Here is a 15,047-nt window from a genome sequence, read left to right as displayed (position 1 = left end):
ACTGCATAAGAGGCCTCCTGCCCATTTCAGAACATAATGCAAAGTGTTGGTTTTAACCCGGACTGCCCCACAGGGCAGAGCCTACAGAACCACCCACGCCCACAGAAAACTGCCTGAGTGCCCAGCTCACTTTCAGACGACTCATCTTGCTGTAGGTGCCCCTTCTAGAGGAAGCCACTTGCAATGCCTTGTCTCCTTCTAACAACTTAATTATTTATTGCATGCAACTGACCAGAGAGGCAATGGGCAGAAAACCTGATTGGTCAAATAATAAGCCCAGCTTAACTGTTTCTCCATATGGGTTCCTGTGGGCCTAGGACTGTTCCTACCCCTGAGGAGGCTCAATCAGGCACACAGGATCTTGTTGCAAAAGGAAACCGCTTCCTCCAGGGAGGGGAATGGGACCAGGACTGAGTCCTTCTGGGTCTGCCTTTTAAAGGTGCAGTGTCCAGCAACCGTGTCCAGCAGTGTCCAGCAACCGTCCTCTGGGGTGAGGTGGGTGGCAAAGGCCTTTTCGGTTGAGGCACCTTGGTTGAAAGGGCCTTTTCGGTTTGAGGCACCTTGGTTGTGGGCATGCTCTCCAGAGAGACACACCTGATGCTCAATTTTTTGTCTTTTCATTTACCGGTACACTCTCATTTGCTTTTAGTGTTAATTGGAGTATTGCAATATGGGACTTCACATACACACAAGCCGCCGTTGCCAAATGAACCTTGCAAAATGGTGTCAGCTGCTTTCACAGAGCACCTCAGTTGCCCCAATATTTGTGTCCACACAGCAGCCTTCACAGCTAGACATGTTTACCAAACTACTAATTCTGCCACCACCACGATCAATCAAGGCGTATAAAAAGCTTTCCTGAAAGACAGCTGATCCTCCAGCGCAGACCTTTCGCTGCAGAGAAGGGGGGGACTCAGTTTTGTTCTTCTCAGTTCAGGCAGAGCAAAAGTGAGACTCTGTAGGAACAGGCAGGGCCCTACAGAAGCTGGGTGTTTTCCCTGAGCAGGCCCCAGAGTCCTCACACGCAGGCATGTGCAATAGGACAATGCACACATGGCCATCATAGCAAAGATGTGTGCTTGGCCAGAGTCTTTTCTTCTCCCCCTGCCGGCTTTATATCTTGTAATTTAAGTAGAGTCTGACAATTGACAAAGTGACAAGCAAACCAGAACAGTCAACTTTCAGAAGCTCTGTACCATACTATGAGAAACTTCCTGATTGAGGAATCTTCTTGCTGTGATCTCTCTCTCTCTCACACACACACACACACACACACACACACACACCAGTTTTCAGCTCCCTCCCTCATAAAGGCAACATTCTTCCCTTTGATGGTGGAGAGCAGCTGTGTATGCAATTTCCTTGCATCTCCGGGAGTTGGTCCGATGCCCCTGGCACAGAGAGTGGCATTTGTCCTGCTTCCACTACTTAAAAGCTACCGCAACAGGGAAAAGAGAAAGCTCACGTGTTTGAATCTGAAGCTGAGAACCAAAGGAGAGGCCCTCCTAAGACCAAGTGCCCCAATGGAATGCTGTGCCCCAATGAGCCAAGGCACAGCAAGGGGCTGGACAAAAAAGGTGGGCCATGTCCGTGGAATATTCCTCCCAACAACTTGAGAGAAAGCTGAACCACAAGGCTACGATTCTAGGACTCAAATCATGGGAGTGGGAGCTGAACTCCGCGGACCTACTTCTGAGAAAATGTGCACAGGATGGTGCGCTCCAGGCCTTGAAGATCTTCTGCCTACATACACAGGGGGAGGCTGCCCCTGAAGTCTCAGGAGACCCTGGATGAAGAGCTTTGGAATGTCATCCTCACAGTGAACTCCACTTTCTCACAGGCCATTGGAGACCTTCCTTCCTGCCTGGAGCTTGTGGACTTAAGGATGGAATGCAGGAAAAGGCAGTGGCCCACTTGTTCCTTGCTCTTTCTCTCCACGTTTCAGGCGGTCTCAGAAAGTCCTGTGTCTTTCTCCAGCACTGACCACTGTCCTGCCCCACACCCCCACAATCAGAAAACAGTGCCCCCATCTAGAAGCAGCACTGCTGAAGAGATTCCCGGATCAAGTCCAAAGATGCTTCCACAGACACCTTTCTTCTCTGGAATTGCTACACTTCCATTCACTCATTTTATGGAGAATTTTTATGGAGCCATTTAGTTATTTGATTTTTCTCTGTAAACTGCTTTGTGAACTTTTAGTTGAAAAGCGGTATATAAATACTGTTGATGTTGATGATGATAATAATAATAATCCAGGTGGCATCCCTGTCAAATGGATGCAGTTTGGTATTCTGGGTCTCTCTTTTTCCTGACCTGATTTGTGGCGACCTTTTTCTTTTCTGCAGAAATACGCAATCTCTCAGCAGCCTGTCAGCTTGGACAAGCATGACCAAGTCTTTGCATCACTTCTGTACCTTTAAGTTAACACTTCCTGATTGCAGGTCAGTCATGCCCAGTGTCTTGCTTCGCTCTGACTCTGGATGAAGGATTAGTGTGAATCATCTCTTAATTATCCTTCAAGAAGCTTTTCCAATATCATTTTCTGTTCCTGTGCTGGGAAAGGCTTTAAGTGCCAATTTCATTATTATCTTTTCTCACTTTTTCATAGTGGAAAAGGACTATTTTACAAGAAAAATGACAAGAAAAATAATATATAGTTGCTGGTACTTTCAGCCTCTCCTCCCCAACCCCACAGGAACAGAAACTGGTATTGGGACAATTAAGTGGCTATGCATCACTCATCAGATGCAACCAATAGGAAGAAGCAAAATGGACAGAACTCGCCAACAGGAAACTTTAAATTCAGACTGTAAAGGACTTTAGCTAAATGGGACAAACTTGCCAGTGAATATTATCGAGGGACCTTGACCTGGGAGAAAGACATGCTGGATAATCTGCTCTGGGCATGCACAGCAGTGGGGGAAAGGTGGGGTAAAAACGCATTAAAATAAATACATACATACATACATATTACACTGGTTCTGTGTGGAACGTCCATTTTAATTCCCCTCCCTGTTAATTGCAGCAAAGCAATGCCTCAGCTACACCCAAAGGGCTCTACTGTAGAAGCAACCACAATCTCGCACCACAATAAAGCCCGGCCTGTGAATAGTGACAGCGAACTCTCTGCTGAGGACACGCGTATTGTGAATCTTCTCAACAGACAAAGTCGTGCAAACAGATGGTCGATTGAAGGCAAGAAACATTCCTTCCACTAGAGTGTTCCCAAAGGGCAGGGTAAGTCAGAGGCAGCCTCCAAGTCCAGAATTTTGTCGTTTTTTCCATTAAAAAGCAAGCAGGAAAAAATTGTGTCTGACCCTGGGAGGAAAAAGGGCAGAGGTCCAGCAGCAGCACATTTTGTTTGTCAGGCTGGAAACAAACAGCATGGAAGAGGGGAAAGTCCTAAGCAGAAGACAGCCTAGGAAAATAGCAAATGGACCTGCCTTTCAGTTCCAAGACAGGAGAACAAGTGCGGTGTCCCAGTGCTGCTTAGACAACCTGGTCCTACCCACGTTTACCCAAAAGGCAGCTCCACTGATTTCAGGAGAACTTTGTTCCCAAGTAAAAGGGACCCAGGGCTGCAGCCTGGGCACAGCTCTTATGATGAACAGCTGAACCTGCCTATCAGGGTTCTAAGGTATAGAGGAAATTCATAGCCTGGTGGCGGCACAGGGCCCAGTTCAACCCACCCGGCCCCTGGCATGTTCTCCAAACTGATGCCCCTCATGCACTTCAACCACTTTGCCCCAAACAGGCAGAACTGCACAAAATGGTATGAGCGTGAAGAGACTGGAGCTGCATTGCTTGGCACTAGTGACACACAGGCGCTGGACAACAGGTGCCTGCTACTCTCCTGCACAAGCCAGAAGGTTTCCAGCCTATTATAGAGTGCTGGATTCACCATGACAACTGAGTAATCACTGTGCAATTACTGAAGAACAAAGAGGGTTAGAAAAGTGCTTCGGGAGAACATGGCCCAAACTCACCATTTGGGCTCGCCATGGCAAAGCCTGGAAACCTCCTCGTTATTTCTGTGATTGGGTTTAATGCACTGATGCCCAGCCTCTCCTGAAAGCTCTGAAGCGGCTGAAAACAAGCAATGAAAGATAAAGCAAGAAAAAAAATCCAATAAAAAATCTGGAAACATCACTGTAGCAGAAAGGTGGGGGGGGGGGAGAGATCTGGCTCAGTCTCCCACAAGAGTGATGGGGTGAAGCTCTTCTGGCATTCCTAGCAATCTCAGCCAGTGAATTGGAATCCTTTCTCTAATAGTCCCTGGTAAGACTGTTCTTGCTCAAGGGTGAAGAAAAACTCCTCTGCACACTTCAGGAGCCACAAATTCCAGGGCTGGACAGAAATTCCTACAAGGAGCCACACACAGTGTTTGGACAAGATGCAAGATGCAGCCCCCCTCCCTAGACTTGTTCAAGTCAAAACTTTGGAGATGTGGCTGCAGTTCAGTGATAGTGCACCTGCTCAGTATGGAGGTGGAAGCCCTGGAAGCATCTCCAGGTAGGTCTGGGAAAGGTCTGAAGTGCAGCTGCCAGCCAGCGCCTGTAAGCTCTGGCTTACAGCATCAGGCTGTATTCAGCATCAGGCACCAGCAACTAACTAGGAGGCTCTCTTCATATTATTTCCCATAAAGTGATCCACAGTCTCATATGCTTAGATTGCCCCTATTTACAGATCACCTTTCCTAGTAAAGTGCTGTTCCTATTATGCTCTTACTTTGCTTTTGGTTTGGAGAGAAAACAGAGAGAATTTAAGCAGTTAATTTGCAACACATACAAACTAGAATTATCTGTGGTTGTTTTTGTTAATTTTAGCCCATCTTCTGGGGCTGTAGAGGTTAAATGTCTGCACAAGAGGCGGCACATTCCCATGTCTCTTGTGCCCATGGGTGTACGTGCAAGGCACGCACATGGACAAGGAATGCTAAAGTACAGCTTCTTCTCCACCCACCCCCATGAGCCACTCTTCCTCCAGCCTGTAAAAACCATCTTCAAGTGACAGCTGCCCTACAAGAGTCATCAGACCCCATCACAGGATGAAAAGTTCTGCTGTTTGAGACACTTGTGAGTTGAACGGTTTAGGTTTTAGTTTTCTCGTTGTCTACGTTCACGCTGAACTTAAACTGTAATGCTTGAAAATCTTACAATCCACTGGTTGTGTTATAAACAGGTTCCATTAGGTATATGTTCAAGTTACAGAGACAAGACTTCTGGTCAGTCTCCTTGCACGCCTGCTTCAGAAACCAGAGAAGAACAGGCTGTTGCTGAGTAAATGAACAGAACATGAAGCAGACAGGGAGCCTCAGGGACATGACAACACACACCTTCTTGTCATCGCTGACACACTGGAGAGTCTGCAGTCAACACAAAGCAATGATGTATGGAAAGATCCTTACCTTTGCCCTTTTGAAGCAAGCCCAGAAAAAATCCAGGAATGGCATGATGTGTCTGGTCCCGCCCTAGAGGCAAACAGGGGGATGCAGCTAGGATTCGGAGGACTCCCCAACCCTGAGTAGTGTTCTCCCCATCAGGTCCATGCATACCTCCCTCCTGCAGCAGAGGGCTGCTGCACAGAGAGCGAGACAGAGCAGCAGCTGTGACTGCCTAGGCAGGGGGGGGAGAGACGAAGGAGAAGGAGGCGGTCCTGCAATTCAAATCCAGCACCGTTATTCCGTTGGCTAGAAATAGGCCTGGGTGCCAATTGAAATTCCCCAAACATTACAAGTTTTTAAAAAGGCTGCAGGCTCTCCTTCCTCTCTCTTTAAATGCACCATTCAGGATGCCGGGAGGGGGAAAGACCGAATGAAAGAGCCTGGAGGAATCTTTCCAAGGCATCAGGCTTCCAGGGGCAGGAACGCATTTGGAGCATCTGAAATCCAAGTCCCCCCAAGATGGTCTTGGGCCTTGACAGCAAGATGCCTCCCACCCCTCCAGTTGTGATACACCCCACCCCCCAAATAAAGAGAGAAATAAATGCATGCCAGTGACTCAGTTGTGCAAAAGGGCTGTTTGCCGTTCAGGAGCCTCTGAGCTGCTGGACAATCGCAATGCCCCAGTTCTGCAGGGAGGAAGCATCTCTGCAAAAGGGTCTTTGACAGTTTGTGAAAACCTTTCCGCACTATGTTTCTAGCCACCCAAGACTACTTTGCCAGCTTTTGTTTCTTTTTCCAAGCATGAAAACGATCCGGAAATGCCACCTGTGGCACCAGGTGCACAGAAGCCGCAAAAGCTCCACATCTTCTTGAAAAGCCAAATGGAAGAGGTTGGGCTTTCCACTCCTCCAGAGAGGTGACATGGAGACAGCTCAACTCTCCTCTTCAGGGGAGACTTGGGGATGATTCTTAAGTACACCAGAAGATCCTGGCTGGTGGACCAGGTCGAGGTGGATTCACCAAGTTCAGCATCCTCCTCCCCGTGGTGATCGATCAGGTGCCTCCAGGGAGTCCAGAAGCCAGGCATGGAGGTTGCTGTTGCCCACCCCTACCAAACTGATATTCAGCAGCCTACTGCCACTACACATGGAGGCTCTCCTTTCTGGAGGTAAAGAATGGGTTCCACTTCCTCAAAGCAAGAGCAGCATTTCAATAAGTACCTGGGGAGCACCACAAAGAAAAGCTCTGCCAAACCTCATCTTATTTTGAGCATGAATGGGTCAGTCAGGTAGTATACCCCCTGGAAAAGCCCCACCTGCACCGCAGGGTGGTCCTCAGCCATTTTGCCAGCACAGAGTCTCATGTTACGGTTTGTTTACAGGGCTCAGCAGCTTTCTTGGGAGGCAGGCGGAAGCTGTCCCTCCCTCCTCAGCCACAGGACCCTGGCATCCCTTTCAGTCTTCGGCCAGCACAGCTATTCCTGTCAGCCTGAGGGCGGCCTGGCATCCCTGTCCTCGCTCTGTAAAACCCAAGCGCAGAGCATCCATTGTCCTTCCCAGGCTTCAGTGACCCTGAGGTTTGTCAACTTACTGCTGCCCTGAGAAACGCAGAGATCAGTTGCGAGATCAGTTGGACACCGTCATGGGAGATGAGCGGGGGCTCTGAGCTCCTCGCAGGAAGCAAACTGTCTCCGATGTGAGGTGGGAGCAAGTCCTCACTTAAAGTGGTTGGCAGGCTCTTGGAAACCGCAACTTGAAGCAAAAAGACTTACAACGAAACAAAGTTTACCGTGGACCTATTTACAGTGGCGTATCACCCCAGGGCAAAACAGGGTGCATGCCCTGAGCGCCAACAGGAGGGAGGTGCCAGTGCATGTGCTCCAATTGCTTCCCAGTCAGGAAATCATTGGAGAGCATGTGCTCTCTCATCAGCCAGTCAGACAAAATCGCACAAGAGAGCAAGCAGTTGGAGCGCATGCAAGCTAATGATTAACATTATTATTAACAGTATTTATATACCGCTTTTCAACTAAAAGTTCACAAAGCGGTTTACAGAGAAAAATCAAATAACTAAATGGCTCCCTGTCCCAAAAGGGCTCACAATCTAAAAAGATGCAAATGAATACCAGCAGACAGCCACCAGAACAGACAGTGCTGGGGTGAGGTGGGCCAGTTACTCTCCCCCTGCTAAAAAAAGGAGCACCCACTTGAAAAAGTGCCTCTTACCCAATTAGCAGGGGTTGCCATGTCATCACTGGATTGCTCTGGGTGCCAAAAGTCCTGGTTACGCCTCTGCATATTTGTAACACATGAACCAGAGTTACATTCCTAGCACATAAAAACACCACCAAACTTCTAAATAAAAACCCCAAACACTTCTAATATTAAACACTGAAATAAATGTGAGTTTTCTGGACCAGAGGAATCCCTCTGCACACATGGGGAGAACCTGAAAACTCCACACAGATGCAGGAATCTTGTCTTGTTTTTATCAACAACTTTATAACAAAACAACTTTAAACAAAATTCCTTTAAGTGAGGACTTGCTGCATTACCTGCAGAGGCTTTTCTCAGGTCCCCATGGACAGGCCCTTTCACCCCAGGACCAAATGTCAGTTTTCATTTGGTCTCGCCACAACCACCTCCCGAATTACTTGGTTTGTAGTTACACTCGGACTTGGGGCCACCCCAAAACCATTGACTGACTGAGGCAGCAGCGGGCCAAGTGTCACCCCTTAGGTCACCAGCTGTGTAATAGCTGATGCCTCCACTGCACCCCCTCCTGGAATGAAAAAGGAAAAGGGAAATGTTGAAGAGACAAGAGGGGCAAACATTCAGAGGATCAGGGACGAGAACACAAACAGTTCCTGGCAAACAGGGGCCACTGAGGCACACAGCACCACTCCAAAATGCACACCCTCCCTTCATTCTCTCTGCACTCATGATACATAAAAAAACCAACCACTGCAAAGTGGACAATGAAATGTGTTGGCAACCACAGACGACTGGAACATGACTGCCCCCTCTCAAGTCAGAGCCAGTACTATGCCTACTAGGAGAAAAGGGGGTAGTAAAAAAGGGTGAACATTAAACATTAAGACTGTCTTTTTCGGTGCGTGCAGAGGTAGATGTGCCGTGAATTTCCACTGGTTGCTTGGCGCGGCTGTTTCCCAGAGGCCAGGCAGAGAGTGGCTCCTTGTGGAGCAGACATTCAGGCCGATTAGCATAGAGGGAACAGAACCTCTTTTATGAGTTTGCTGATGCTGCACGGATGCCTTGGAGGCGCAGGGAGGAGAGGCGCTGGAAGAGCATCGGGGAGAGTGGAGAGAAAGGCAGAGGCCTTCTGCCCACATGAAATGCCAGGGGGTGCTGCTTGGGAGAAAAAATGCCATTCCGAGGACATTGAATAACCCCTTCACTGCTGTCTGTCAGGCAAACCAAGGTCTTGCTTCATCCAGGGACCTGGCTTCAGGCCTGAAGAGCTTCATCTATACCTCTTACTTTGTTAATCTCTGCCTGAGCCCAAGTGCTGCATGCAACAGAAATGCCCAGGGGTTTGAGAGACTGTTCTGCAGTGAGAAAAAGGCTTGGCAAATTCAATCTCAGCTCCTTTGAAAGCACAGCAAAACACCAGGCAGTGAACCACAGAATGTGCTCTTGGCATCCCAGGGCCTTGCTCAGAATTCCTCCTGCCTGGCCAGAACCACAACACAGGGGAGGTTTCATACAAATACGTTCCATGGAGATAAATCTCCACTGGTGAGCAGATTCGTGTCCACTCACCAGTCCCAAGCATCGTCTGATCCACCCACACTGATGACCAGTTCTAGGCACACATTAAACTAGAAGGGGTGGTGCTGACTACTAGGGCCTGGGAATTCTTGTGAACTGCTACTGGGGGCAAGTTTTCACGTTCCCATGTTTGAATTGTACTAATGCACATTGGTGCTTTTGGAGAAGACCTGGGTGGCCTTTGCACTATAGCTTTAATCCACTTTCTGTGCACTTCTATTCCCCTACTGCAAGGTGACCAGACACAACGGAGGCCGGAGTGTCTGTATTTTGAACCACTGTATAGAAGAGGGAATTCTGACCCCAGCAGTGTCTTTTCTAGTGGCTGTCTGCTGGTGTTGCATCTTTTTAGATTGTGAGCCCTTTTGGGACAGGGAGCCATTTAGTTATTTGATTTTTCTTTGTAAACCGCTTTGTGAACTTTTAGTTGAAAAGCGGTATATAAATACTGTTGTTGTTGTTCTGACAGGTGCAGCTCAACATGGAAGGTTTCAAAGGCTGCACCAGGCCAAATTCCCACCTCTGTCCTTCTTTGTATCTGGTCATCCTTGTTGGGAAAATCTGGCTTCTCCCAGAAAAGATGGGCATGTGAGAAAGGCGGAATGACAAAAACTGCACTGAGGCAACAACAGCAGATGGAAACATTTTGTATCTACAAAAAAGGATTCAGGAAAAAGGAAAAAAGCACATAAACAGTACAGCATAGTAGACAGAACCTTCTACCTTCCAGCAAGACTCTCCAAAGATGGTCTCCGCTCTGCTGGCTACAATCTATCCTCAGCATTTCCTTCCCTTCAGGAGCTGCCCAGGATGGAGCTGCAGAACAGGCAGGCAGGCCCAGGATCAGAATGGGGCAGCTCTGGCTCTGGGGAGCCCTGCTGAGAGGCTGGACCTGGGGCTCTCCCCCTCCAGATGGAAAGCATTCCAGCTCTTGAAGACCTGGTTCAGTTCTCTTGCCAAGCTCCGCCCCTCACGCTGGACCAGAGGGCCTTTCACAGGCCTTCTTGCTGGACCTGAGAGATGCAGGCTTCACTCCTGGCCAGCGTTGATTGACAGCTGCCGTTACTGCAGCTCTTTCCCAACCCCTGCCCTCGGGCATCCTGGGGGGACTGCAGATTGTTAAGGTATCGGAGGGCTGTTAGAGCCACTACCCTTCACAGACCACAGTCTCCAGAATGCACTGGGGGAAGAGACCTGCCCTGGAAGTGGACTGAAACCGCAGGGGAAATGCAACCCCCAGGAAGTTTGTTTTGTCATGACCTGGGCCCCCTGGGCGTTTGCCCCCCCCTCCGTCCTGTCCCTCCATCCTCAGGACTGACTGTCAAAACTGATTTTTACAACCCCGCCCAGCCTCTCCTCGCTGTCTTGCTCCACTGCTCCTAAGGCCATCCTTGCACAGGCTGCTACGTCACAGGGTTGTGGTGAAGGCACAAGAGTTGGAGGAAATGGGGTGGGGTGGTGGGCAGGTCAGGTATCAGAAGGGGGCCCGCAAGAGCTCCCCATCAGCTCCAGAGTGACAAACGGGTCCTGTGGCACCTTCAGACTAACTCATCTTTTGGGGCAGATGCTTTCTGGGCTCCGGAAATTCCTTTTCTCAAATGTATGGAGTGCAATCCTTGCTTGGCGGGGACGGGAACCTACTAAATATAAAGGAAAGGGGGAAACAACGGAGTTTCTGTACAGTCAAGCAAAGTGACGTTGTATACATTTGAACTTCACCAATTATGCCTCTTGCAATTACATCTTCATGATTGTTTGGGCCCAGGGTTGACCATTGTCTTTCTTTGGCTCTGTTCTCAGGTGGGCAGATCTACCTGCTCACTGAGGATCATGAAAGTGGACTATGGGCCACTGAAACCAATGCGCTTGCCTTGAAGGTGACACAAGGCTCTCATGTTTCTCCCTCTTCACTGCAGCTCTACTCTAGAGAAAGATGCATCTCCTCACCACCCCCACCTCCTCCATTGCCTTTCCTTTGTGAGGTGCTGCATAGTTCCACACAAGGGGCTGTGTCTGTTTTTACATCTTGCGCAACACTTCTCACACTTCTGGCACTATGGAAGCAAACACTCCTACTAGACCAACAGCAAGATGAGTTTGCAGACATCTTTGCTCCTGGGGCATGCAGCTTCAGGCACTCTGCAAAAGAAATGCAGACTCCAGTCTGTTTCCACTGTCCGTGCACAGGAGAGAGAGAGTGAAGGAAAGAGAACGTGATGCGTGGGACAGAAATAACTGAGGCAAAATGGAATCAAAAGAGGCTGTAGAACAGGAGCCACATACTGTACATGCCAAAGGCTGTGCTGACCAGCAAGACCCTGTGGGGGGGGGGAGGTCAATGGAAGGTCTGGTGTTTATTTACAACCCCTGTTATTCTCTGCTGGTCACATGGACAACACATGGCAGAAGAAAAGCATTCCAGCACCCAGACTGCAAGCAGGCGCCCAGTGAGAGCCTAGGCTAGCACCAGGGGCTAATTTACACTGGGGCTGAAAACCGCCTGAGGGCTTACGCTGGGGCTGGGAATTTCTTTTGGTACCGAATTCCCAAGATGGGAATTCATTTCTTTTGGTACCGAAATTTTGGTACCGAATTTGGGAATTCATTTCTTTTGGTACCGAATTCCCAAGATGGGGCTGCTTGACCTGTTCAGGTCCTTTCGTTGCAGGAGACAGGCTGCTCCAAGGCCCCTGCTGGTGAACCTGCTGGTTGCCCGGCCCTGGTTCTGGTTGGCAACCTTCAGTCTCGAAAGACTGTGGTATTAGCCTACAGCACCCAGTATTCCCAGGCGGTCTCCCATCCAAGTACTAACCAGGCCTGACCCTGCTTAGCTTCCGAGGTCAGACAAGATCAGGAGATAGTGTTCAGTATAGGGAGATGGTTGGCAACCTTCAGTCTCGAAAGACTATGGTATAAGCCTACAGCACCTGGTATTCCCAGGCGGTCTCCCATCCAAGTACTAACCAGGCCTGACCCTGCTTAGCTTCTGAGGTCAGACAAGATCAGGAGATAGTGTTCAGTATAGGGAGATGGTTGGCAACCTTCAGTCTCGAAAGACTATGGTATAAGCCTACAGCACCCAGTATTCCCAGGTGGTCTCCCATCCAAGTACTAACCAGGCCTGACCCTGCTTAGCTTCCGAGATCATGGTATAAGCCTACAGCGCCCGGTATTCCCAGGCGGTCTCCCATCCAAGTACTAACCAGGCCTGACCCTGCTTAGCTTCCGAGATCATGCTATAAGCCTACAGCACCCAGTATTCCCAGGTGGTCTCCCATCCATGTACTAACCAGGCCTGACCCTGCTTAGCTTCCAAGATCACGGTATAAGCCTACAGCCCCCAGTATTCCCAGGCGGTCTCCCATCCAAGTACTAACCAGGCCTGACCCTGCTTAGCTTCCGAGATCATGGTATAAGCCTACAGCCCCCGGTATTCCCAGGCGGTCTCCCATCCAAGTACTAACCAGGCCTGACCCTGCTTAGCTTCCAAGATCAGACGAGATTGGGCATGTGCAGGGTAACAGTTGCTGTGCCCAGCTCATGACACAGCCATTGCCCAATTGTTGCAACAGAGAACCTGCCAGGTGGATGATGCCCTCCAGCATCCCATCCTAGCCCAAACAGGATGCCTCTTCTCCACCCCACCGTTGGGAGCTGGTCACCAGGCCAATAATTCCAGGCTGCAGCTCATGGGAGCAGTATTGACGTGCCCCCAAGAAACAAATTTTTTTTTTAAAAAAAGTCTTCTTTAAGCTCATAGTACCCTGTCCCAGAGAGGAGGTTCCCCACTGTATGATTTGTTACTGTGGGTCCATTTTTCCTCCTGTCAGCCCAAGCAGGACAGTTGATTCTGCCATATCTCTGCATCAGATGTGATCACACTGTTCAATTAGTCCCACGCAGCAGAAGCACCTGCCTAAGCTGGGAGGGCTGCATGAGTCACTGCACAGGGCTAATTTCCTTGGCAATCATAAGGCACACCTACATCGGCGCCCAATGTGGAAACACAGGAGATGGGTTACTCTGAGGGCAAAGAGTTTTGACGCACTCTAAAAGCAAGACTGCTTTTGAGGTGGGAAAGAGAAAAATGCCTCACTTTTCAACGTGAAAAGCCATCCACTTCAGAAGTCAGAAGCATGGGAACTGCTGCCATAGACAATTGTGGTTTTGCTGCAGATTGTGGGTTGTGATTATCTGTCGCCCTTGGCAGAAGGAATTTGGAAGGCATGTGAAGCCGGCAGTGGCTGCCCCCCTGCTGCCTTGTGGAAGCTGTTCCCCGAGGGAGGCTGGTGGGACATCTCTGGTTTCGCTAATCCCACATCCGTATCAATTACTCACAAGCACAACACATCGAGTCTGCAGGGTGACCACGAAATGCAACAGGCCACAAAACCAACCCTTCCCACCAAGCCGTTTTGTGGGGGGTTGTCCTGTCTGTTCTTCACATTCCAACGTACCACATTTCATAGTAAACAAAAGAATGTTGACTTCTGGAATCTTTACGTTCTGAGAATAGTAAGCAGGGAGCAGACAGTTGCACAGACCATGTCTGTCCACAAAGCCAAGGAACGCTCTGATGAATGCGGCAATCGCTGGCTTGAACTCCCAGATCACAGAGTGGAGCTACAGCCCATCAGCGCCCAACAGGGGCTGCAAGCCTGACTCTGTCAGAGAGCAGCACACCCCGGGCACACAGAAGTCTGCATTCCGGCTCAATCTCCAGGGTCTCCAACTTAGTGCCCTGCCCAAGGACTTGGAGAATCAGCCCCAGTCCCAGCTGACAATGCCAGCCTTGCTTCAAAGGCGGCAGCTTTAGGTGTCTATCCTCCTGCCTCTTCTGTTCTTGTGGTAGCTTCTGGTTTGTATTAACAAGAGAGTCAGGATGGTATAGTGGTTATGTTGTTCGGACCTGGAAGATCCAGGTTCAAATCCCCGCTCAGCTACGAAGCTTCCTGGGAAACCTTGGGCCAGTTGCTCTCTCTCAGTCTCACCCACCTTACAGGGTTGTTGTGAGAACGCAAGGAGGGAAAGAACCATGCATGCCACCGAGCTCCTTGAGATAAGGGCAGGATAAAAAGGTGAAAAATAAAACAAACAAGAGGACCGGACCTGGGAGAAGAAAGGGAAGATTTGGGGATTCAGGGGAGAAAACTACAGGGATTAGTAGGAAGGCAAGGAGCAGGTTATACAGTACACACAACGGCAAAAGGCTGCAGCTGGGAATGGCTCTCTGTAGACCTATGGGCAAGGAGTGAGCCTTGAAGCCAGTCGTGAAAGAGAGCACCTCATTCACTTTTGCTGGGGGAGCAGGTCTCTCCCACCACACAGACTCTTTGGCACTCTTCAGAGCCTGCTGTGGTTGGCAAGGGAAAGAATCCATGAAAATCCTAAACCCCCAGGGCTACTCTCCCTTATGGACTGGATGGGCTGTGGTTTTTCTAAGAGGTACTGCCCCCTGGCGTCCACTTCGGGGAACATTTTTCAGCTCCAGAGCTTCACTAAGATGGGGGGGCCAGAGGCTGCTCCAGAGCCAATAACTCAAGCCAATGTGAAGTTAATTACTGGACCTGGAGCAACAAATTCTTTCTAGGCTGGGACTGATCTATCAGAGGTCATCTGTTGTGATTCTCATTTTGCACTGCTTTAAGTTTGTTACAAAACCAATCTTGTTTCCTTTTCTCTTGCACATTCACTGTTGTTTTACTTTTATTTGTACGCCCGCATATATGTTTGTGTATACACACACACCTGTGTACATGCAGCCCCCCCCCCCCAAGGATTTAACTTGATGCATCCAATGACATGGATGAATCCACAACAGCTTCTGCTGAAACAGATGTCTTGGTCTTTAAAGTCATTGCTGCTTTTGCTAC

General features: G+C 49.3%; 1 protein-coding gene and 2 pseudogenes across 2 annotated transcripts in view; all 3 read right to left on the bottom strand.

Moving 5' to 3' along the window:
• Nucleotides 1–5,576, bottom strand: part of STARD8 (StAR related lipid transfer domain containing 8) — an 87,909-nt gene extending 82,333 nt beyond the window's left edge. Inside the window, exons 1-2 of one of the 2 annotated variants that reach the window (XM_066639910.1) lie at nucleotides 5,408–5,576; nucleotides 3,987–4,086 (exon numbers count right to left, since the gene is read on the bottom strand). In XM_066639910.1, the coding sequence (XP_066496007.1) occupies nucleotides 3,987–3,989 (3 nt within the window). In that variant the 5' untranslated portion in view covers nucleotides 3,990–4,086; nucleotides 5,408–5,576. The remainder of the gene's footprint in view (nucleotides 1–3,986; nucleotides 4,087–5,407) is intronic. The other variant, XM_066639908.1, reaches the window with a different exon arrangement.
• A 6,513-nt stretch (nucleotides 5,577–12,089) lies between these two features.
• LOC136663453 (5S ribosomal RNA) lies at nucleotides 12,090–12,212 on the bottom strand (annotated as a pseudogene).
• A 377-nt stretch (nucleotides 12,213–12,589) lies between these two features.
• Nucleotides 12,590–12,709, bottom strand: LOC136663342 (5S ribosomal RNA; annotated as a pseudogene).
• Between the last annotated feature and the right edge of the window lie 2,338 nt (nucleotides 12,710–15,047).

Source organism: Tiliqua scincoides, chromosome 12 (genome assembly GCF_035046505.1).
Source record: "Tiliqua scincoides isolate rTilSci1 chromosome 12, rTilSci1.hap2, whole genome shotgun sequence".
NCBI classification, from domain to species: domain Eukaryota; kingdom Metazoa; phylum Chordata; class Lepidosauria; order Squamata; family Scincidae; genus Tiliqua; species Tiliqua scincoides.
The sequence above is the reverse complement of the archived record's forward strand: the minus strand, read 5'-3'. Positions and strand labels throughout refer to the sequence as shown.